General features: G+C 36.1%; 1 protein-coding gene across 2 annotated transcripts in view; it reads right to left on the reverse strand.

Moving 5' to 3' along the window:
• Positions 1–26,450, reverse strand: part of WDR44 (WD repeat domain 44) — an 85,062-nt gene that overhangs the window by 21,707 nt on the left and 36,905 nt on the right. For both annotated transcript variants that reach the window (XM_033115539.1, XM_033115546.1), the window contains exons 2-12: positions 25,968–26,001; positions 20,129–20,203; positions 14,799–15,435; positions 14,167–14,297; positions 12,958–13,053; positions 11,556–11,692; positions 10,852–10,935; positions 4,501–4,607; positions 3,646–3,797; positions 1,770–1,908; positions 571–635 (exon numbers count right to left, since the gene is read on the reverse strand). In XM_033115539.1, the coding sequence (XP_032971430.1) occupies positions 571–635; positions 1,770–1,908; positions 3,646–3,797; positions 4,501–4,607; positions 10,852–10,935; positions 11,556–11,692; positions 12,958–13,053; positions 14,167–14,297; positions 14,799–15,435; positions 20,129–20,203; positions 25,968–26,001 (1,657 nt within the window). The remainder of the gene's footprint in view (positions 1–570; positions 636–1,769; positions 1,909–3,645; positions 3,798–4,500; positions 4,608–10,851; positions 10,936–11,555; positions 11,693–12,957; positions 13,054–14,166; positions 14,298–14,798; positions 15,436–20,128; positions 20,204–25,967; positions 26,002–26,450) is intronic.

A 26,450-nucleotide genomic window follows, 5' to 3' on the forward strand; every position in this document is an offset into this window, starting at 1 on the left:
TCAACAACAAGGTTGCGGGTTCAATTCCCACATGCGATTGTGGGCTGCACCCCCTGCAACTAAAGGTTGAAAACGGCAACTGGACTTGGAGCTGACCTGCGCCCTCCACAACTAGACTGAAGGACAATGACTTGGAGATGATGGGCCCTGGAGAAACACACTGTTCCCCAATATTCCCCTATAAAATTACAACAAACAAACAAAACCAAGGAAATGGAAAAATGAAAATATTTCAGCATCTTTTTTTCTTTCTTTAATTACCTATAACTCAGGTATCCATTATTATTTTTTAAAAATATCTAAAATGGATTTGAGGGGAGGGGATTTTGTTTTATTTAAGTTTTCATTAGTAGTTTGGTAGCTTGAGTAGTAGTATTCACTGTCTAACAACCTTTAAACATCACATTTTTTCATTTACCAATTCTAATAGAAGAAACTCGTTTCTAACATATCTAATTTTAATTAAGTGCTTTCATGCAACTGTAGTTTCTGATAAACAATAAGGTACTTCATGGTAAACAAATCAAATCACAGTATTTAACAATAGTAACCATAAAAGAATGAACATACCCCTGTATCTGTATCAGATTTTGATGAATTTAGACTTTCCTGAGAAGGTGATGGGGACACACGTCCTAAAAACAACATAACAACTGTAAAAAGGCATGTACCTACATGTACACACACACACACAAAAAAAAAATCAGAACTAATAACACAGTAACACCTAATTAATAGTCATGAATGTAACAATCTGGAAAAATCCACGGGACGCATTAACTCTTTAGGCACCAAAATATTTGTTCTTATCATTTTTATATAAGAACTTTATAAAATGGCTTAACCATTTCCCCAGTTAAATAAAATATTGTTAAATTCTCATTATTTACAGTGAATACATTCTTGTCAATCATAACAAGTAGCAAGATGAACAATAAAGGGGCAGAAAGGGTCTAGGCTGGGGTAAGTCTCAAGGGCCACTGAAAGTAGTCTTTTTGCTCCAGGTGGGGCAATAAAAAGAAATGCATAATAAACATAGTTTACTATGCTCTATATTCCTGCCCAAAGCCACTTCTATGTATGTCCTTGCTCCCATCCCTTAACTTCTTGTTTTCCAGCCTGGGGATGGGGGTAGGGTGGGGAGAGCGGGATTTGTGGAGAAAATTTATTGTAGTTAAGTAATTACAAGAAAAGAATCCCATAAACTTGAAACTCCTATTTACATCAATTCTATATATTTTCCTGATAATTTACTATGATACAGAACTATTTCACATAGTTGTAATCACTGTGTACATATACCATCTTCTGAGGTTTCTCTTTTCCATTTAACCTTTTTTCATATATCCTTTGATGTATTGACAAATCACATTTACTTTCCATGGCTATGTTTCTGTAATCATTCGTTTTACTTATTGGATGTATATATTATTCTCATGCTTTTTCTAGATGAATCAGATATTTATTTTAACCTAGGATAGAACTGAAGATTGCCAGGGGAAACCAAATGACTTCGTTCTCAATAGCTGATGAAATTAACTCTGCACTACACCGGAAAGAGGATAAAGTCAAAAGCTTTGTGGTAGCTTTTTCACTGGGTTTAGATGCTTTTTGCTGTTGACCTCCGTCTTACTTAGGTTTGTGGCTACGACAGGAAGTTAGTAGTTGTTGTAAATGTTGCCTTGATTAGAGGGCATTATTATACCTAAAATGTAAAAATGCCAGATGTCTCTAGATTTTTAAAGCCCACAAATAAATGAAAAAAATACCTTCAGTATTGTATTTCATTCGCATATTGTTGAAATAGTCAAAAGCATTTTTTAAAGCCCATATTCTCACTACATTGTCTTGTCCAGCTGAGGCAAGTAATCGACCACAGTGAGAAAATTTCATTGTCCAAACAGCTCCCTATGAAAACAAATGAAGGTTCAAAGTTATTATTTTAAATATTAAGACACTAAGCCAAAATAAAAAATTATGCCAAATTATGCATACTAAGATAATGCTCCCATTACTAACATCACTTAAACCAACAGCCCAATGGTGATACAATACCACAAAGAGGCACTTTTAGGAGAAAGGAGAGATACAATAGTGCAGTTTACCATACTCTAAACTAACAATTTCAATTCCAAACCTTGCCCACATATTACTGGAAATGGGAGTTGTGAGGTAGCTTGAAATCTTCATTGTAAAAGCATGAATACTAGATTGGGATTTCAGTTTCCTAGCTGAACATCAGGGGGAGTAGGATAGGAGGAGGCAGAGACCTCAGCTTAGTACCAATAACTCTTGACCAGGACTGACAGAAGAGTACGATCCACCTTACCAGTAACCCTCATAGTATTAGATATTTAGAAATGTTGGAATGGTATCGTTTCCTCCAGTTTTTCTCCCCAGAAAGGTTTTGCAGTATATGGCTAGAATTCCCAGACAGATACTGAAAACTGTGTGTGTGTGTGTGTGTCTCTGTGTGTGTGTGTGTGTTGGGTAGGGGGTTAAAGAATGTGAACTCTTAAACTGGAAAGGGCAAATCCTATTACAACAAATACTATTATAACTATTACAACACACATCTATGCAGATCAAAAAGATTACCCAAGTTAGAGGCAACAGCTCATTTACTGGAATAACATTCATCTCTATAAAATTCAAGTATATTAAGAAATTTGTCATTTGGAGCCTACTACAATGAGATTTTACTTACAACTGGAAACAATGAAAGACAGTCAATATAGTACAAGGAAATTCATCAGATTCCTAAAGGAAGTTACTATAATCAACTCAAACATTTTATGTGTAGATTATAAATACCAAAGTTTAAATGCCAGTCTGGCTGCCATCTTATGTTTGTGGTTGCTTTCTTCCGGTTAGGCCAACTTTTAGATTTAAAATCTAAATAGATAAACAGATTCCCTGATTAAGGACACACAGCATCATATATCCAGTTCTGAGTTTATTACTTCATTCCCTATATTCCTAGCCTTTTCAGGAGCAATATAATTTGTATACTTTATATCTACTTTGGTACATTTTAAGTCTGATAGAGAAGTTGTACCTTTACCTACCTCTGTCCTTGTTTTAGGTCACTTTACAAAATATATTGAGCTTCTGACATTTCCCCCCCAATTTTATTGGGGAATATTGGGGAACAGTGTGTTTCTACAGGGCCCATCAGCTCCAACTAGATTGTCCTTCAATCTAGTTGTGGAGGGTGCAGCTCACTGGCCCATGTGGCAATCGAACTGGCAACCATGTCATTCAGAGCTCACGCTCTAACCAAATGAACCCTCCGGCTGCCCCGAGCTTCTGAAATACTTGTGTAAATTATTTAAAATATACTGGGGAACACTTTAATCATTTTTGAAAGTGATAGATCACCCTCTAATATAACTGTTTTAAAATTTGGTGTCTTTACATTGCTTTCTTAATGATACAGACTTAGAATTTACTTAATTCAATAACTTACTTCTTGAACAATAATTCAGATAGACTGCATTACTAATTCATTAAATTGTATTAATATCAATTCACTCTTCTTAAGTAAGGCTAGAAAAATTACATACATAAGAAGAGATCTGCTTTACAGAAGTATTTCTCTCAATGAAAACAGAATCCATACTGAAAAATAAAAATCTCGCTTACCATATGTTCACCACTCAGATCTTGCACCACTTTGATCTGATCAAAATCATAAGGTCCTTTGAAACCATGTGCTGCTTTGAATTTAACAGGTCTTGTGTATGGCATCCCTTCATCATCACTGGACGAAGGATCATCTTGATCAGTATGAAACACTAAATAGAAAACCACCAAAAATCATGACTAACTAATATAGATATAGCTATCCCATTTTCATATCCACTGCTAACCAAGAAAAATTCATTAAATGGAGAAACAAAATCTCTATATTACTAAATAGTATATTGATTCCAAATCCAGCTCTGTCCTTTATCATCTGTATGACCACAGGTGAGGTGCCCAACCTTTCTGTGCCTGAGTATTCTCATCTATAAAATGGGGAGAATAATGGTACTTACCTCATAGGTTTTATGAGGACTAAATGACTTAATATAGCTGAAAGTGTTTAGAAGTGTCTGGCACAGAATAAGTGCTATATAACTGTTTATTATAAACAATAAATGAATATAATTACAACAAGGGCATATGAAGTTAAGATGTGCACAAATTTAGAAAAATTACCTATATTTGAAAATATTTATAAAAACTAAGTAGCCTTGCATAACTAATTTATAGCTGATTACTGAACACTCTTCTAGGTTGCCACAGTCACAAAGTATGTACAAATTCATGTTTAAGACGCATAAATTCATTTTCCTTACCAAATTAAGTGACAGTGAAAGTTATATGATTTATTGAAATGCTAAGATATCTATAAAGCTTTATTTCTTTCGATAAAATAGAATGCTTCAAAGAAACTGCAGGCTAAATTTAAATGATAACAAATGAAACATTCAGTTGAAATGTTCTGTCACTTACCTTCGTCTCTCACACTTTTAACTTTATTTACAGCACGTTCACCATATTCCTCAGCCAGATGCTTTGCTCTTTTTACTGATTTTCCTAGGAACTTCTTTAGTTGAGTCCTTACCGAAAATACAAAAACATCACAATTATTTATTAACTCAACTAATTGTAAAAGTTCAAGAATTCATTGATAATCTTACTAGCTGTGACTGGTAAAGTATGTTATTTTGAAATAGCTCTTTTTTTTTTTTTTTTACATAAACAGTAGGTCTCTGAGCTCTCAAATCCACTGTATGGAATAAGTATATTCAAGTCAACATGGCAACAAAGCAAATATAGGCACTTCCCTCAATGCACAACATCGTATGCTCTAAGAGCATTGGTTTTCACTGGTGAATGATAATCTGTTGGCGAGGCTGGGATGGGAGGGGAGTGTTTAGAGTGAGATACCTGAGCCATCTCCCCAGATCATCTGATTTAGAGAGTACAGGGAGGCCATGAATATGCAGTGAGAACTGCTTTGAGAAGACTGCTTTAGATGGCCATCCTTAAAAACTCATTTTAGGTTAAGTCATAAAAATGGCAGTGTGAGGTGAGCCTCTTGAAATCTCCCCTGGAATTTACAACAATTTGAAAGCTATAACTCCACAAAGGACTCTGCGCAACTTGCAGGCAAGACTAAGAGGTACACTACTGAAATCATCTAAAGGTGGGCAAATTGTGCTAGCAGGCGAGGAGGGAAGGAAGAAGTGAGAAGAAGGGGAAGTACATACACAGGACGCAGACCTAGCTCAGTGCTCCGAGCTCGCTGCATCCCAGAACTACCGCAGCTGCGGGAGGGGGAAGAACTCAGACTGCTAGGGCTCTGCTTATGGCCCATAGGCCTGAGGGGGCATCATATGACACAGCTGAACCCAACGCTCACAGCAAGGACCTCAGAGAAAAGACTGAGGGAAGAAGGGTGAAAATGGTGGTTTAAGCCCTCATTACTGAGGAGAGAAATGAACCCTTGGGCATTGAGACTAGCCGCCCCCGCCTTATCCTCACAGAGCTCGCCCCGCCCCCACCTGCCCGGTGCTAGAAGCGGAACAGTAGCAGTGTCAGATCAAAAGAACAGAATATTTGCAGTTCCGAGAACTATGGTCCGCAGATACAGATTCGCAGTCCAACTAGTTCCAGCAAAGGTGAGGGAGCTGTGGAAGCAGGACTGGCTGTGGTGGTGGTCGCTGCCATTGCTCTGGGCCAATTCTCACAACTCACCCCGCCCCTGTCCCCACCTATCTGGGCGGATCCCTGTATGCATAAACAGAACGGCTGAAACATACGGGCTCTGAATATGGTGCAGGAAGAGCTTTGGAACTACAAAATCTCTCCACATCCCCACAGAGACGCGATGCCCTATGACCCAGGCGAACTGTTAACAGAGGAGAAGCCCGCCTTCCAGGGAAACCCCCACATTGTGTGAGAAACTGGAATAGTGCAGAGAAAACATAACACTACAGGGTGAGAGAGAATGAAAGGCTGCAGTCACACAGAAAATAAAGCATTCTACCAACACCTACAGGAAAACAAAAGAAAGACCTCTTTCTATCAACGTGTTGCAGAACCCACACCAGTAGATGTCTAGGAAGAGAATAAAGCATTAATTACCATGAATAACCAAGGTAACATGACACCTCAGAAAGAAAATGAAGTCTCCCAGAAAACGAACTTAAATACATGCAAATATATGTCTTAAATGACAGAGAATTCAAGATTGCAGTTCTTAAAAAGCTCAACAAGATGCAAGAAAACACAGACAGGCAGTTTAATAAACTCAAACACAATCAAAGAACAAAATGAACACTTTACCAAAGAGATTGAAATTTTAAAAAAAGAACCAAACAGAATTTCTGGAAATTAAGAACTCAATAAAAGAAATGAAGAATGAAATAATCAGCTTAGGTAGTAGATTTGACCCGATGGAGAAAAGAATCAGTGACATCAAAGAGAGAAACCTAGAAATGGCAAAGATGGAAGAAGAGACTTGAGACTTAAAAGAAATGAAAGAACTCTACAAGAACTTTCTGACTCCATGAGAAAGAGCAATATAAGAATAATGGGCATACCAGAAGGAGAAGAAAGACAGAAGGGAACAGAGAGTATATCCAAATAAAGTAAAGGAGAACTTCCCAAATTTGCGGAAAGAACTGGGTCCTCGAATCCAAGATGCAAAAACAACACCTAATTACCTCAACCCCAAAAGTCTTCTGCAAGGCACTTTGCATTGAAGCTGTCAAAAATTAACCACAAAGAAAGAATCCACAAGGCAGCCACGGAAAAAAAGACGGTAATCTACAAAGGAAAATCCATTTGTTTATCATCAGGTTTTTCAGCAGAAACTTTACAAGCCCGGAGGGAGCGGAACCAAATATTCGAACTATTGAAAGAGAGAAATTATGAGCCAAGAATAATATATCCAGCAAAGTTATCCTTCAGATATGAAGGAGGAATACAGACATTTCCAGACATACAGAAGCTGAAGGAATTTTCTAACACACAACCTGCACTACCAGAAATACTGAAGGAGGCTGTTCGACCAGCATAAACAGGGATAATTTGTGACAACCAAAACATGAGAGGGGGGACAATAAAGGCATGAACCGGAATATGGGAATGGAGAAAGTAAGCACACTGAAGAAAAGGGAATACTCTCAATATTAAACTTTCTTTTGCATAAACTTAATGGTAACCACTCAAAAAAAATTCCAGTACTGAAATATACAATGCAATAAAAGAAGAAACAGATGGAAAAATCATAGACCACCACCACACAGAAATAACAGACAACAACAAAAAGGCAAATAAACAATGGAGACACAGCCTTACCAGAAAACTAAAGATAGAATGACAGGAAATCCTCACATATCAATAATCACCCTAAATGTAAATGCACTGAACTCATCAATAAAAAGGCAAAGAGTAGCTGAATGGATTAAAAAACTAAACCCAATGATATGCTGCAACCAAGAGCCACATCTCAGCTACAAGGACAAGCATACACTCAAAGTGAAAGGGTAGAAATTGACACTCCAAGCAAACGGTATCCAGAGAAAATCAGGGGTAACTATACTGATACCAGATAAAGCAGACTTCAGGGTGAAAAAGGTAACAAGAGACAAAGATGGACATTTCATAATGATAAAGGGGGCTACACAACAAGAAAACACAACAGTCATCAATATTTATGCCCCCAATCAGGGAGCACAGAAATATACCAAGCAACTACTAACAGAACTAAAGGGAGAAATTGACCAAAACACAATTATACTAGGGGACTTAAATAAATCATTGAGAGCAATGGACAGATCATCCAAACAGAAAATAATGAAATATCACTCCTAAAAGACATATTAGATGAAATGGACATAATTGACACTTCCCAAAAGCAAAAGCCCGGGAGCAGATGGCTTCACTAGTGAATTCTACCAAACCTTCAAAGAGGATCTAATACCAATCCTGCTCAAACACTTCCAAAAAATTGAAGAAGAGACAGTACTCTCTAACTCATTTTATGAGGCCAACATTACCCTGATACCAAAACCTGTTAAGGACAACACAAAAAATGAAAACTACAGACCAATATCTCTGATGAATACAGATGCAAAAATCCTAGACAAAATTCTAGCAACTCCAATGCAACAATGCATTAAAAAGCTTATTCATCACTACCAAGCGGGGTTCATCCTTGGGGCACAAGGATGGTTCTACATCCGCAAATCCATCAATGTGATACATCACATAAACAAAATAAGGGACAAAAATCACATGATTATATCAATTGATGCAGAAAAAAGTGTTTGACAAGATGCAACATCCGTTTATGATTAAAACACTTAATAAAATAGGTATAGAAGGAAAGTACGTCAACATAATAAAGGCCCTATATGACAGCCCTCAGCTAATCTCATACTTAAGAGTGAAAAACTGAAACCCTTTGTTCTATGTTCAGGAACACGACAGGGCTGTCCCCTATCACCTCTGCTTTTCAACACAATGTTGGAAGTCCTCGCCAGAGCAATCAGGCAAGAGGAAAATTAAAGGCATCCAAATTAGGAATGAAGATGTTAAATTATCACTCTTTGCCAATGACATGATGGTATATATAGAAAACCCTAAAGACTCCACCAAAAACCTATTAGAAACAATCAACAAAAACAGTAAAGTTGCCGGCTACAAAATCAACGAACAAAAGTCTATTGCATTCCTATATACTAACAATGAAATCTCAGAAAATGAAATACAAAAAACAATTCTTTTTGCAATTGCAGCAAATAGAATAAAATACCTAGGAATAAACTTAACCAAGGATGTGAAAGACCTATATGCTGAAAACTATAAGACATTTTAAAAAGAAATTGAAGACACAAAGAAATGGAAAGACATTCCGCACTCATGGATTGGAAGAATCAACATAGATAAAATGGCCATATTACTTAAAGCAATATACAGATTTAATGCAATTCCCATCAAAATCCCAATCCCATTTTTTAAAAAAATAGAACAAAAAATCATCAGAGTTGTTTGGAACCACAAAAGACCCGAGTAGCCAAAGCATTCCTAAGAAAAAAGAACAATGCTGGATGTATCTCACTCCCTGCCTTTAGCTTGTACTACAGGGCAACAATAATCAAAACAGCATGGTATGGGCAGAAAAACAGACATATAGACCAATGGAACAGAATTGAGAACCCAGAAATAAAACCCCATAAATATGAACAGATAATTTTTGACAAAAGAAGACAAAAACATACAATGGAGGAAAGACAGCCTCTTCAATAAATGGTGCTGGGAGAATTGGATAGCCATGTGCAAAAGAATGAAACTGGACTGCTGTCTGTCACCATGTACCAAAATTAATTCAAACTAGATCAAAGACTTAAGCATAAGACCTGAGACAATAAACTGCATAGAAGAAAACATAGGTACTAAACTTATGGTCCTTGGGTTCAAAGAGCATTTTATGAATTTGACTCCAAAGGCAAGGGAAGCAAAAGCTAAAATAAACGAATGGGACTATATGAAACTTAAAAGCTTCTGCAGAGCAAAAGAAACTATCGACAAAATAAAGAGGCAACCAACTGAATGGCAGAAGGTTTTTGCAAACAATGCCTCTGATAAGGGGTTAAGATCCAAAATATACAAGGAACTCATGCAACTCAACAACAAGAAAACAAACAACCCAATGGAAAAATGGGCAGAAGACCTGAAGAGACATCTCTTCAAAGAGGACATACAATTGGCAAATAGACATATGAAAAAATGCTCAACATCACTAATCATCAGAAATGCAAATAAAACCCACAATGAGATATCACCTCACCCCAGTCAGAATGGCTTTCATCAACAAGACAAACAGTAACCAGTGTTGGAGAGGCTGTGGAGAAAAAAGGAACCCTCATACACTGTTGGTGGGAATGCAGACTGGTGCAGCCGCTATGGATGGCAATGTGGATATTCCTCAAAAATTACGAATAGAATTACCATATGACCCAGCAATCCCTCTCCTGGGTATCTACCCAAAAAATCTGAAAACATTTATACATAAAGACACGTGTGCTCCAATGTTCATTGCACCTTTGTTTACGGTGCCCAAGACACAGAAACACCCAAAATGTCCTTCGATAGATGAATGGATAAAGAAGTTGTGGTAGATATACACAATGGAATACTATTCGGCGGTAAGAAAAGATGAAACAGGATCATTTGTGACAACATGGATGTATCTTGAGGTTATAATGGTAAGCCAAATAAGTCAGACAGAAAAAGTAGAGAACCATACGAGTTCACTGATATGTGGTGTATAAACCAAAAACAACAAAAGAGCAAGACAAGTAAATGAGAAAGAAAAACTCATAGACACAGACAATAGTTTAGTGGTTACCAGAGTGTAAGGGGCTGAGGGTTGGGAGATGAGGGTAAGGGGGATCAAATATATGGTGATGGAAGGAGAACTGATTCCAGGTGGTGAACACACAATGGGATTTATAGATGATGTAATACAGAATTATGTACCTGAAATTTATGTAACTTTACTAACAATTGTCACCCCAATGTTCTTCTAGTAACAATTCTGGTATGTACTGTCAGACAGACAATACAGGCGTGATGCAAAATTTATTAATCATCTACTATATGTCAGATGCTATAAAAATGACCAACACAACCTCCAGGAACTCATAATCCATTGGCTGGGAGCAGGGCGTGGTGGTGTGGATGGACATATAAACTGGATAGAACACAGATTGAAAATACTATGGTAGTTCTCTATTTTTTTTTTTAAATAAAAGCTTGAATAAAGAAAAGGGATGTACTGTAACTCACGTTTTCTGTTTTAACCTTCCACCATCAGTATCTGTTGGTTGAGACTGTAACTTCTCTTCATCATCGGACTGTGCCGCATCATTACTACAAGGGAAAGAGTAATTTTAAAAAAGCCATTTTCCTTACACTTCTCAAAAATCTCTACATATACTTACTACAGAATTACAAGGCTTTCTGCTGGGCAAAACATGCTGCACAGAAACGACAAATTGCATTGTAAATATCTTCCTCCTCACTCATCAGGCACATCATGTATTATACTTTAAAAAGCTTTGCTTACACAAAGCTTTCCTTAGATCTACATATGTCCCATAGCAAAATCAATCAACTCACTCTAAAGCTATTTCCTCACCCTGCAAATTACATATAAAATTTCTGATCCTTAAAGCAAAGCTTCAGAAGATCAGATATTTATAACATGGATGTTTAGCCTCAATGTTTTAATATTGTTTCTAGTGTAATATAAATCATTTTCCAAGAGAAACTAAATACTACGAGGTTGAAGATATATACTATTTTCCCCTAGTAATTGTATAGTCTTGAGAGAACAAAGTTTAAGAATACATAAACTACTTTAATTCCAAATTTAAAAAAAGAAGGCTTAATGTAACCCAATCAGGGACTGTCATAGTTCATAAACAGAGAAATCTTCAACTATTCTGAATGGAATACAACAAATAATAAATAGTAACGTTAGGCCATACCTTACATATTCTTTAGTCCTTCTCATGATGTGTAGAGTGAGAGGATTAATACCTGTTGGCAGTTTCTCCTCCGCAAGACTCAAAGGTATTTCTTCTCCAGTATCTAGGTTCTTAATCATTACACTGGCTAAAATTTCCTGAGGCAAAAAGTAACACCAAGCGGACCTATAATTTAATTATTTTTCTGAATCTACAAAATCCTCAAAACTTTAAGCTGAGGACTTTCTATAGACATTCAGTACTGTGTACAATAATTTTTAACATTTTTAGTGATATACAACTCACAAATTGCAAAATGTACTCATTTAAAGCATAAATGTAATAGTTCAGTGGTTTTGAGTATGTTCAGAATTGTGCAAGCATCACCATTACCTAAGTTTAGGATATTTCCACTATCCCAAAAAGAAACTCCATACCCAATAGCTGTCATACCTTATTCCTCTCTGCTCCCAGCCCCTGGCAACTTTCTGTCTCCATGGATTTGCTTATTCTGGACATTTCAAATACATTAAATCATACAGCATGTGGTCTTTTGTTATTGGCTTCTTTCATTTACACCATGTTTTCAAGGTTTATCCATACTGGAATATGTATCAGAACTCAATTGCTTTTAACTGTCAAAGTCCACATGGATGCATATACCACATTTGATTTGCCCATTCAACAGTGATGGACGTTTGTGTTGTTTCCACATCTTGGCTATTATGAATACTTGTGTACATTTTTTGTGCAATCATATGTTTTCACATCTCTTTCGTGTATAAACAGTAGTGGAATTGCTGTGTCATGGTAACTCAATGTTTAATATTTTGAAAAATTGCTAAACTGTTTTCCAAAGTACAATTTTTTTAACGTTTTGTTTAAAAGAATCAAAAACTAAGATTTTGCTTTAGAACTTCATTTTGAATAAATTGGCCGATAGATGTATACTAAATTTTAATGGTAAGAAACACTGAGTCAGTGTGCATTGTACATCATCTAACAAGTATAAAAACATACACATATCTACAATGCCAAGTTCTTTTTAAGGCCATTTTCTATAAAATATAGACCTTGCTTCAATGTTTATTCCACCATATAAGTGTGCAAAAGGGCAAGGCTAAGTCTGAGTTGCAAACTCCAGCATATTAAAAAAATCAAAAACTAAGGCAATCTTCATTTTCATTTTTTTCTTCCTTTTATGTTATGATTTTTTTGGCTAACAACAATAAACAAATTTTAATTATGGTAAAATGTACATAATATAAAGTTTACCATTTTAACCATTTTTAATTGTGTAATTCGATGGCATTAAGTACATTCACACTGCTGTGCATGTACATTCATCTCCAGAACTTTTTCACCTTCCCATTATGGTTTCTATATTTTATGTTTTTAAGAACAAAAAAATATATAATTATACCTCATCAGTAAGCTCTCTCCCAGAGTTGGATCTAGGTCTCTGAGGGCCCATCACTTCACCTGCTATTGTCTGCCCATCAGGTGCTTTTCCATTTTCCTAAAATTATAATTTTATAAACAGAAACTAGACTGAGTCAATTTCTATAAATATTCAATTATTCATTACCATACACAGTTCTAAAAAATTCTGTTAATTCAGATAATGGAGCCTACTTATAATTTAAATGGAACACTCCATTTCAGCCCTTTATTATTACCAGCATGCTGAAAAACATTAGGTACCAAAACTATTGCTGCCCATGAAACAATGCCTTAGTAGTCTTGAAAGCAAATAAATGTTCTATTGGAATCTGACCCAAAAGCAGTTCTGTACTGTGCTGAATGCCAGCACAAAGACTGCCATTAATCAGGGCTATGCATATGGATATTGCAAAAGTAGGGGTCCTCAAATTTTTTCTGTACAGAGCCAGGCAGTAAATATTTTAGGCTTTTTGCTTCATGTATAGTGTCTGTAGCATATTCTTTTTTAAACAACCCTTAAAAAATGTAAAGACCATTCTTAGCATGGGGGCCCTACAAAACCAGGCCACTGCCAACCTCTGCTCTAAGGCTCTGACAAGACTTATCATAGTCTTGTCACCTTTCCCAATTTGCTAACCTTCCCCAATCACAGCTACCCCACAAGTAACCAGAGTCCCAGAATTCGGTTGTGCTAAAAAAATTCATGGTATCAAGTCCTTTCCTATTGTCTCACTTGTGGATGTATAGCATAGTGTATGAGTTCTTTTTTCTCATTAGGAGAAGGGAATTATAAAATATAAAAGTCCCCAATTTTGTCCACCATAGGTCAAGTAAATGAAGACTGTAGTTGGTGTTTACTAATAATATTACAAATAGCACCATTTGTCATTTTTCCACTACATGGCCAGGTACTTGCCATACTTTAGCTCATTTCAACCTTGCAAGAAACCTTCCAGGAATGTTCTCCCCTCATTTTATCAATGTGGCATCTGAGACTCAGATGTTAAAGAGCTTCTTGGAGTCACCCAGCTACTTAGTAACAGAGCTGGACAAGGGATGTAAGGAGGTCAGGTTTTGAGGATAAGGAGATATTTGGCTTGGAGAAAAAAGAAAGTTCAATAATCAAACAAACCAGCCAGTTGCAGAACGGTGATAAAGCCTATATCAAATATAACACAAATTCACCGACCTGTGCAGTAACGATTTTATCTCCACTGGTAGCACTTGCCAAATCAAGAGAAGGTTGAGAATCCTTGACTGCACTGTCTGAAGCCATGTGTGTAGTTAGGAGAGCATCAGATGTAATGCTTTCTTTGGGAACTGCAATAATAATAATAACGGTAATAACTATTATTTATATAGGACTTTATACATAGCTTGAAAAGTGCTTTAACCTTTATTTGTCTGATTCCTATAACAACCCTAAGATGAAAATGGTTTTACTACTTTTGTTTTACATATGGGGAAACCAGGGTTCAAACAAGTTATTTAAATTCCTAAAGGCTATACAACTCAAACATTTATAGATCTAGGACCTGAATTCAAATCTTAAGTCTCCAAATCCCATGTTCTTTTCACCACACCACACTGGCTCTCCAATGGTAACAGATTTGAAAGTTTGAAGTCTGTTGAAATGTTCAATTGTAGTAATGTAACTAATCACCAATGTAAACATTTTCACTTCTTATTACTAAAATAACTTTTATAACTCGGTCATCAACGTGGTTGTACCTAGCATAAACTGAAACAAATTCAGAAATTTAAACAGTTTCAACTCAAAAATCTCCCCAACAAAATATTTATTTCTCAATTAATACTTGCCATCTAAATCAGGTGTTTTAAGAACCTCGAACTCCAAATCACTTTTCTTTTTTCTTGGTGGTGGAGCAGGTCGAGATGGAGGTGGTGGTCTAGGAGGTGGGAAATTAGTTGGAGGGGGTGGACGCGCTGGAACAGGCTTCTTTGTACTAGCCACTATATCAGGTTCTGGAGTAAGCTGTCTTGGGGGTTTGGCAGGAGCCAATTCTTCCACGGCAGTAAAATCTTTAGCAGATGAGGAGTTTGAGGACACAGGTTCTAGAACATCACTTCCTTTGACTTCCACTGCTTCCTTGTTCAATACTTCTGTTTCAGTTTCAGGCACATAAAGCTGCTCAGATGAACTTATTTCAGTTAACTTAGTGGTTTCATCTACTGGTTTCTCACAGGTGTCATCAGAAGGAAAAGATTTTTTTGACTCTAATTCAGTTTCTTCAAATGCATTCTGATTCTCTGCCCTTTTGGAATCTTCCTGTAGTACTTGATCTATGGCTAACAGTCCAGATATAGTGCTAAGATCTGTTCTAGCCACAAGAGGACTAGCAGTAGCCTGATCAGAGTGTCCTTTTCCTCCAGAATCCAAAGAGTCACCTTCAATCCGTAGTACTTTCTGACTCTCCTCAATAATACTTTCAATAATCTGATGAAAGGTTAAAAAGCAGTTCTTTTTAAAAATGAAGCTATTTATAAGAACATAGGAAATGTTCTTAATACTTTACATATTTTAATCTTTACAATGACCTTAAGAGATAGCATTATTACTATCATCATTTTACAAATGAGGGAGCTAAGGCACAGAGGGATCAAGTGATCTGCCCAAAGTCACAAAGCTAGTAAGTGATGAAGCTGGTATAAACCCAGGCAGTTTGGTTCCAGAATCTGCACTCTTAGCCATGATAATAGGGAATCTGTGTTAGTACATGTAATCACAAATGTTCAATCAACTCTGTATAATAAAGTTCAAACCTAAATTTACCATTTGGATTCTTTATGTCATTGTTCATTTACATACTTATGCCAAGTTAGTTGCAGTAGCAGCAAGTAGCAGCAAGTTAGCAGCAGTAGCAGCCTGCTGATTTGAGCCTAGTTAACAAAACCATGAGAATCAAAACCACCTACCACAAGAAGTCAAATTATTAAGTTCAAGCCTATGACAGGAAAAGGCAGCAGATGCAAGATTAACTTTCTTAAACAGAATACACCTAATAACCCACTATTCAAAGGGATGGCAGGACCATGAAGAGTTCAAACACCCAGCTCACCTTGCTTCCCTCCCCCTTCATTTCTTTTCTATAGCTAAAAAATACAGATAGGCTTTCTCTGTATTCTACCAACATTTAGAAGAAAATGTATTTTCTACCCAGCCCTGTCATTATTAACACATTAAATCTCCCAGCCTGCTTATCTTTCTGCCAGGCTGAACTACGGATGACTTCTGCTTCTCAATTCCTTGGCTCCTGAAAGTTAACACAATGTGTCACAGAACTGCCCTAAGCTGGCTTGCCACAAATTCATGCTAACTCGAACTGGAGGTTATTGCTGTTCAATAATATTCATCCTTGATTTCCCAGTTAATTTTTCTCAACCTTCAAATTTTTAATCCTAGACGTATGTCACTTTTACCAGAGAAATATCAACTGGAGTCCACCTAATTTACCAATTAGGTGGTTATTGAGTGTCTAAGTGATAACAGAAGCCAGATTACAGTGGGTTTCAGAATGAATAAGAGGCTTTTTTCAGCTTTTGGCTTGGAGGAGGCCAAGGTGCAACTTTCTTGAGTTGCCCCGAATCTGGGTTCAGCTGCTTCTACCAGGCTGCCAAAGTTCAACCCCAACGAGATCAAAGTCATATACCTGAGGTATACTGGTAGGGAAGTCGGTGCCACTTCTGCCCTGGCTCCCAAGATTGGCGCCCTGGGTCTGTCTCCAAAAAAGGTTGGTGACGACATCACCAAAGCAATGGGTGACTAACTGGAAGGGTCTGAGGGTTACAGTGAAACTGACCATTCAGCACACACAGGCCCAGATTGAGGTGGTACCTTTTGCCTCTGCCCTGATCATCAAAGCCCCCAGAGAACCGCCAAGAGACGGGAAGAAGCAAAAAACATTAAGCACAATGGAAATATCACTTTTGATGAGATTGTCAACATTGTCCGACAGATGCGGCACTGGTCTTTAGCTGGAGAACTCTCTGGAACCATTAAAGAGATCTTGGGGACTGCCCAGTCTGTGGGCTGCAATGTTGATGGCCACCACCCTCATGGTATCGCAGATAACATCAACAGTGGTGCAGTGGAATGCCCAGCTAATTAAGACTACAAAAGAAAATATTTCAATTAAAGATCATTTGACAACCAATGGAAAAAAAAAAGAGGTGAAGACATAGAGAGAGCTGGCAGTCTATGATTTTCAAAAATTTGATTATAAATACAAGAGGCTGCAACAAAGTGACCCAGCATTTTTACAAGCTGAGGGGAAGGAGCCAAAGGAAAGGAAAGTAACAGAGTTCTGGGGAAGAAAGGAAAGAGGGTCTATTGTGTACTAGATGCAGTATATACATTCTCTATTTAATCATCATACAGACCTTATAAGATGGTTGGATTATCTCCTTTCTACAAAAGCAGGTATCTGAGGTAAAGGCATTAAGAATTTTGCCTAAGGTCCCACAGCTAATAAAGTACAAAGTCGAAACAGAAATCTAGGATTTTATCAAATATCCTCTGTTCTTTATATCATGCTACTTTGGACAGGAAAAAAAAAACAATGAAATTCTCAACAATAACATGAAAAAGAGGTAAAAGGTGAAGAAAATAAGTTGGCAGGTAAGGGAAATACAAGATGATGAAAAGGAGTGAATTCAGGCTTCTTGGCCACTAATGTCTACATGCAGTAAGAAATGAGCTCATCTGCTGATTTGGGTGGGATACAAGTGGGCACAGTGAGCATGAGGTGAACATAAAGGCTTGAAATAATTACTATACATAATGAAAAGTTCCATGCCACCAGACGGGTCAAAATGAGGATTTAAATCACAAGTCTTTCCTAACCCCTTATCTGAGAACAATCTCTCCTGTCTCTGAACTCCTATCATTCTTACTGTTCACTATAGTATGAGCTATATTATAAATACGAGGTAGTATATGGGCTAGCTCTGTATAAATATTTTCTCCACACCAGATAATTAGTTCCTAGGAAGCAAGACCCATATTTTCTAACTCCTGAGATGCCCATAAAACACCTACTTACAGTGCCTAGCCTTGTATTCTTCTCCCTGGATTTTAAGAGGTAGCAAACAGGGAAATAGCAAAACAGTGAAAATCAAGAACATGTAAACGATCACGCTAAAGCAACTGTTTGCTTCACATCATCTTCCTGCCCCCCAAAACTCACTGCTTTCTCAGTGACTATAAAATAAATAACAGATGTTTTAGTATGATATAAGGCATTCCCATAATCTGACCTTAACTTTGATCTCTAGACTCATCCTCAACATTCTGCACATTCGTCATCTCTATGCCTTTCCTCTCCCATCTCTGCCTGCCTAAATCTTATCAACTCATCAAGAACCATCTCAGATGCTACTTTTCCTCCATGAAGTCTTCCTCATTCCCACTCCCAAGTAGGAAGTAAAGTGTCCCTTCCTGTTCTTGTAATAGTTTCTAAATTTACTTGAACCTTATTATGTTACATTCAATTTTGTTACCCAGTTTCCTCTTCTACTCTCTGCCCCATGGTGTTTATTTACTATTTTCTCAGCTTCTAAACTCGCCTTTAAAACATCACCATTTTTCTGCTACTAACTATAGATAGTTACCCATTTGTAATTTATCCTAAGAAAAAATTCTTAAAAAGGGAAAGAAAAGCTCTAATGGAAAAAGTAGAAAACATTTCAAGTTTTCAACAATAAAAATAGCTAGGTACGTGTGTAATACAATTGCTTGATGGAAACTGATATTATATCAAATGAAAACCGAGTATTGAAATAGTGTAGAAATATGATGAAAAGGTAAAAATGGTAAGAGGAAAAGGGAGAATACAAAATTTTATCTACACTATAATTAGGGAAAAATATGCAAATAGGTGAGAAACAGAAGGGAATACTGAAAAATCAAGATAGCTGTTTGTTACAGTGCATTAACTGTAGGCAATTTCTAATTTTAAAAAAAGGTACCAGTCTTGTTATCTTATTTATACCGATACATAATACCACCATTTCTCCCAAAAAGAAAACTTTTCATTTTAAAGGAAAAAGTATGATCAATATTAAAATATGTATTCCATTACATTTCTAAATTCCATAAGTGCAGGGCAATGGATCTCCACTGGGGGCGATTTTGCTCGGCATCCTTCCCCAGAAATGTCTGGAAACATTTTTGGTTGTCACGACGGGGTGGGGAGAATCTACTGGCATCTAGTGGGTTGAAGCCAGGGATGATGTTCAACATCCTGCAGTGCATAGAATAGTCTCCTCTTCCCTCACAACAAAGAATTACCCAGCCCCAAATGTCAATAGTATCACTATTGATACTACTGAGAAACTTTGGGGTAGAGAATGTGTCATCTTGTTGGTCTCTGGAAATCTACTAAGTAGAACTATGCCTGAGGTGTAGAAAACACTCAAAACATGGATGAATGAGCACATACCACCCTTTCTCCTTGGGTTTTATTCTGATACTGTGACCTACTCCATTGTCAAAATTTGTATCTTGTGCTCAGTCTCTTCTAGTAAACCAAACTCTTCATAGCATCAATTCTTTAAAAGGTATCAAAGGCACTATGAGAGTAATGACTTCTTACAACCTGCAACTCCTAAAGACTTCAGAATTTGCTGCACTGCGCTGCTCAATACCTCTAACTGTTGGTAGCAACCTCAAGCGTAGTTAAAACTTATTTTAATAAAAACACAAGCATAAAAAATAAAAACACTTTACAAAACATTTTTTAAAATACTGTTTCAAACTAGAGGAGATGGGGGTAGAGGGGAGGCGGAATATGGTAAAGGGGTTCAAATATATGGTGACAGAAGGACACTAAACTTTGAGTGATGAGCACACAATGCAATATACAGATGATGTATTATAGGGTTGCACACTTGAAACTTATAATTTTATTAACCAAAGTCACCCCAATAAATTTAATAAAAAAATACTGCTTCAAAGAATAAATTACCAATTACAAAATGACTTCTAAAAACCCTGATGCACTTTCAATCACAAATTCAACAGATTCAAGGAAATTTATGAAGTATCCACCACATACAGAACACTATACTGAAGGAAAACAGAAAACTTTCCACTTTCTGCTAAACTAATATTGACATTTTATCTTACCAACCTTTTTAGACACATCTTGTTTCAGTTCTTGTACAGGGGACTCATTTCCAACTTTGTGTGCAGTGTTCTCTGTTTCCTATTTTAAAAAGAATCAGAGATCGAATGATTGCTCTGTTTAAAATGAGGACAAATTAGAAAACATAGGATTAATAAATTAAAGGCCCATAAAGGGCTTAAATGTTTGTATGCTGATAGATGCCCAGAGATTTTATGCTAACTGGGACAATACAATTTGCATAAGAAGGTTATCAATCAGCAATTTTTAATTTTTCTACTGCAACAGGATATTTTCCTTTAAAAGTGTCCAATTTTTTAAATTAAAAAACTGTATAGGAATATAAGACCTACTAAGTACCTCTATAGCTTAAAAAGATTAAGGATTTAAGTAAAGGGTTGAAATAGAACTGTTATTTTCCCCAAAGTATTGCTGCATAGATACGCATAAATACAAAAATATGTAAGGCAGAAAACCACATTCAGACAATTGTTTTCTTAAAAACTCTACATGTTTTACATAAAAGGAATCAAGACTTAACGTGAAATTAAATGAAGTTCCCCAAACAGTAACAGACGAACAAAATTAAACCCACCAAAAATACATATATATCTACGTATACATTCATATACACATACGTACATATATATATATATATGGGAGGTTAGAGAAGATAGAAATGGATACTGCATTTCTGCTGGAAAAAAATTTGGGTAAAATAAGATAATCATTCACTTGTAAATCTTAACACCATATCCTTCTCTATCTTAAGTTGTCTTTACATTTATAGAAGTACAGCAATTTTAATGCTACTACTGGTACTGAGGGAAAAATAATTCTTGGTGCACACCACAGATCTTGTTAAAAGAAGGCCACTATAGCCACTTTTTGTCAGATAAGCAACCTAAGGCACAGAAGGTTGTATGTAAGTATTAAGGTAGCAATTCTACCAAGTATCAGGATATGATCATTATGGGCTTCATGACATAATTGCTCCAGAGATGATTAAATGCTAAAGGTCTAATGTGCTAGTGAAATTTCTGTAGGGCTTCCAATATCATTAAGCTGAAAAGTTGTTTCATTGAATTCCTTCCAGCATTTGGGGAATACTACCAATCTTATATAGATTCTACTATAGAAAAGCTGTTTCATGGAATTTTAAGTGTTAGATAAAATCCAAACTCTACCACAGCCCATGAGGGCCTAACATGATATGGCCCCACGTCTTTGACATCTCATCTCCTACATTTCTCACCTCCCTCTCACACCAAAACCCCACAATTACACTTTGGCCAACAGGATGGTTCCTTACCATCCTTACAGTCATAACTCAAGTGTTATTACATCAGAATAGCCCTCCCTGACCACCCTGAAATAAACTCACCCCCCTGACTTTCTATCACATTATCCTATTTTACTTCGTTGCACTCATTACCATCTGAAACCACCTTATTTACTTGCTTTTTGGGGGGCTCTTCCCTACCTCACTAGAATGTCAGTTCCATGAAAGCAGGGACCTTGTTTTGTATACCACTACGTACTCAGTACCTAAAACAGTGCCTGGCAAAAGTAATCATTGGCTGAATGAATGCTGAATAATGCATGCTCTGGTTTTCCTTCACTAAAGACACATCTCTTAAGTTTATATATTGTTTAATCGAATCCTGGTTTTAAACTAAAAAACACTTCTAATGAAAACCAGTTTTGGGTTGGGGGAAGAATGAATTGGAGGAAGGTGGTCAAAAGGTACAAGCTTCCAGTTGGAAGATAAGTAAGTACTAGGGATGTAATATACAAAACAATGACTATAGCTAGCACTGCTGCTTGATATATGGGAAAGTTGTTAAGAGAGTAAATTTTAAGTTCTCACCACAAGGAAAAATTTTTTTCCACTTTTTTCCTTCTTTTCTTTTTATTGTATCTAAATGAGAAGATAGATGTTAGCTGAACCTATTGTGGTAATCATTTCACAATACATGTAAATGAAACCATCTTGCTATACACCTTAAAGTTATACAGTGATGTGTGTCGATTATTTCTCAATTAAACTGGAAGAAAAACAAATAAGAAAATAATCTTGACAAGATGAGGGACAGAAAATACCTGAAAGCTGATGGCCTTAAGAACAGTTAATGCATATTAGAGAAACTCCTTCAACTGTCCTATAAATTAAGTATATGTATCCAATTATCCTCTAATAACTGTTCATTAGTAGGAAAATCAGAAGCATTGTACAACCTAATTCTGTGGATATTTTCTCTAAGCAAAAATATACACTAATCATTCCTGTACCTCAATTTAATTTGTTTGAATGAAGTACTTACAAAGATCACAGATTAACATTCTTACACTGATCAAAACTGCCAAGCAGTGATTAGACGTCTATTTTATTTGGCTTTAAGAAAACTCTCTTGGACTTTGACCTTTTGAAAGCTCTCAACTCCTGTAATTTAAACTGCTATTAAACCATAAGTTTAAAGGAGTGATATGGCACCTACCAGAGGATCTGATCTGTACAGAAGTTAATCAAAGATTTCTTAGTAAAACCTGATTTAGTATATCTATATGTGCATATATATATGCATGTGTGTGTGTGTGTGTGTGTGTGTATACTCACATATAATTCTGAGTGATGTAGGTTCAGGTCCTTCCCCTAGCACCTCAATCAGGCTTTGGGGAAAAAGCAATGCAAGCCAAGCATGTGCCTACAGACAGCCAACACCAACTTAGTTAGACTTGAGACAGTCCTCATTTATTACCCCTTCTGGATCTGGGCTGTCTGATTAATAAAGCACAGTACCTACTAAACTCCAGCTTCCCACCATCAAGCCATTTCCCTATCCTCTACCTATCTCAACCTCAGAAATATGCTTCCTTTAAAAAGTATGCTAGATCATTCAAATTCTAGCAATTCACACCACCTTCCTCACCACCTTGGATATCAGAGAGCTGTTTGTATCCTCCTCACAGTATTCGATTTTAAGATTTGAGCTTTTTAAATTTTAATAAGCACATCCAACAAAAGACTGTTTCACAAATCATTTGCACAAACATGATCTGCACTCAAATCTTCATTATCTACTAAAAAACCTTAAGCTAAAAATGTTAGTTATTAAAAAAATCACGTCACTTCTAGTTTATAGTAGTAAGGAAGGGGAAGCTATTAACAGTGACAAAATGAAATTGAAAAAAGATATTTTAGAGATGCGACCTCCACTCTTTTTGTCTAAGAGAAAAAAACAACTCTTAAATAGTTGTCATACTCATCCATCCATTCCTATCAACACTGTCCCTTTGTCAAAGTTTTATGTCTTAACATTCTAACAACTTCTTAACAACTCTCTGCACTTAGTCTCTTTCCTCCAATTGTTCTCCAACCCTTCCTCCACTTATCTTTTGCTAATTCCCCCCCCCAAAAAAACCTTGGAAAGCAGAGCTGTAAGACATATAAGAACGGACTTTTTAAATGTTTTTCTTCAAAAATGTAAAGCCCAGAGTTTTTAACCTGACGTTCAAGGCTCATCAAAATTTGGCCCCAATTTCCATGAAATGTTTACATTGGTCACACTGGTCTCTCAATGCTCCCAGCAAATTCTATGCCTTTGCATATTAATTAGCTACGTAATACTACTGCCTAACATACAATACTTTCCCAATTTTTCTCTATGTACCCTATGCAAATCTCTCCCAATTTTCAAAGCCCAGCAATTTCTAACTCTTCCCTGAAACTTTTCTCTGCTATTCCAGGTACCAGTACTCTCATGGTCACTCTCTCGCTCCCTTCCTCTTCCAAACTCCTTGTAGCACTTAAGGTCTATTCTATTCTACAAACATCAATACCACACATCTCATCTCTTCGTATACATGTCTCTACTGTACGATAATAAATTCATCAAAAATTGGGACTATATCCAACTTTTATTTGGGTTGCTTAAGATATCAATAGTTATGCTGTTATATATAATATGCATTCAATAGTCTGAGTACCTCCATACCACAGAAAACTAGCTTGTAGTAAAAAAGAACAAACCATTGATACATACAACAACTTGGATGGATCTCAATCTCCTTCAGTCAATTTCAAAAGGTCACACACTGTACGATTCTATTTATAGGAAATTCTTAAATGACAAAGTTACAGAGATGGAAAACAGATTAGTGGCTGTCTAGGGTTAGGGTTGATGAGGGGAAGGTGTCAGGTGTGACTTTATAAAGGGATAGCACAAGGGAGAGCTTTGTGGTGATGAAACAGATCTGCATCTTGGCTGTGGTGGTGGTTACACAAATATACACATGTAATAAATTGACATAGAGCTATACACTCATAATGTACCAATGTCAAATTCCTGGTTCCAATATTATACTATAAATAAGATATAACCCCTGAGGAAATGGGTGAAGGATACATAGGACTTCTCTGTACTATCTTTGCAGCTTCCTGTGACTCTATAATTATTTCAAAATAAAACATAAGAAAGAACAATATCCAACTTCATATTTATTTACTAAATATGTACATTTTCTATCTAATTTTATTCAACTTAAGGACAATCTATAATTACTGAAATAAAGTAGATTCCCAAAACCTATTTGTTAGAACCTAAAAACATCTTAGAGCTAAGTGGCATAAACAGCAATTGTCTCTGGATATGGGTGTTGGGAAGTAGAAGATGAGGGATGAGATGGAAGTTATATTTTCAACTATCTACTTTTGCAATGAGCAAATTTTAACCATGTCTATATTCTACTTTGAAAATTGTTTTTATTAAATAGACTATCAAATGGTTTTTATAAAATACAAGGAATAAAGAATTATGATGTAACCTTTCTTAAGCACTCAATTTAAGAAAAAGAAAATAGCTACCATTAGCTTTCAAGTCTCTTATATATCCCTTTCCATTTCTATTACATTCTTTCCCCCTTAGAGATGACTGGTATCCTAAAGTTTGTTTATCATTCCTTTTCCTATTCTTTACAGTTTTACTATGCTTATAACTCTAAATAATATAGTCTTTAATTTTGCAACATATAAATGGAATCTTACTGCATGCATTTTTCCATGAGTTGTCTTTTACTCCCCTACTCAAACTTATGGTACTGAAACTCATCCATGCTATTGTGTATAACTAATTCATTTATATCCACTGCTGTAGACTATTCCATATGAATATACCAAAATTTATCAAAGAGATCAATATCCAATGTGTATAAAAAGATGGCAGGACACTGGAAGTGGAAAAATAGAGCATGTCTGAGATTATACATACATATGTACAGACACACACCACACAAAAACTTTACAAACATGCAAAATACACATACAGTATATACCCAATTTGATGTAAAATATCAAATGACAGAGAATATCTATTTGGTGATATTCCTATGCTTGAAATGGCTCGCAGGGGCATATTGTCTCAATAATAAACTCCTCTGCTTGGATATAAGGCTGGGATTGATTGTTATAGTGACGATACCAATACATGTGCCCATAAGAAGTATACAAGTGTTTTGGTTACTCTACATTTTTGTCATGCAGGTTTTCTTTTTCAATTAAAACACACACACACAAACACACAGTATTTTATAGTGTTCTTTTATTCTAAAAATTATAAGCCAAATAAAAATTACTGGAAATCTAAAAAATACTTATAGTCCCTTCCTTAGAGCACAATAAGTATTTCTAGAGTATCTAATTACACCTAGTAAGATACAATGTGACAATATTTAGCAAAAAATAAGTAATAGAAAGCAAAAGCAAAAAAAGGAATTACATAAAAAAAGAAAAATGAATGAAAAGTGTTTATGATTTGTAGAAACATAACTTACAGAAAGCACAACTTACCTCTAATGTTGAAATTCCAACCTTTTCTGGAGACCTGTTAAGAAATAAAAGCAAGGTAGTGTTGAATAGTGGAGGTGAGAAGGGAAATAATTCTACATACTTATTAAAGACAAGCCCACCTTTTCAAAAACACGTATGTATTCTGTGATTCAAAAAAGTTCCTTTACATAGAGAAAATGTAGAAAACATAAAAAAGTAGAGAAGAAAATTAAAGTGAACCATAATCTGACTATGCAGCGATTTGAGTATGTATCTTTTGTCTTTCTACATATCTATATCTTTATGACATATAATACTATAATAAGCAACTTTGTAAAGAAAATTTTGTGCTCCTCCATAATAAATTTCTTTAAACTTCTCTAGAAGTGGAACTGCAGTTCAAAAGTATACACAATTTTCAGCATTTTGAGACACTTTCAAATTGCCCTCCAGAACAGCTGTACCAATGTATACTCCCATTGCTCTGAGTGCATGTTTCTTAAT

This window comes from Rhinolophus ferrumequinum, chromosome X (assembly GCF_004115265.2).
Source record: "Rhinolophus ferrumequinum isolate MPI-CBG mRhiFer1 chromosome X, mRhiFer1_v1.p, whole genome shotgun sequence".
Lineage (NCBI taxonomy): Eukaryota > Metazoa > Chordata > Mammalia > Chiroptera > Rhinolophidae > Rhinolophus > Rhinolophus ferrumequinum.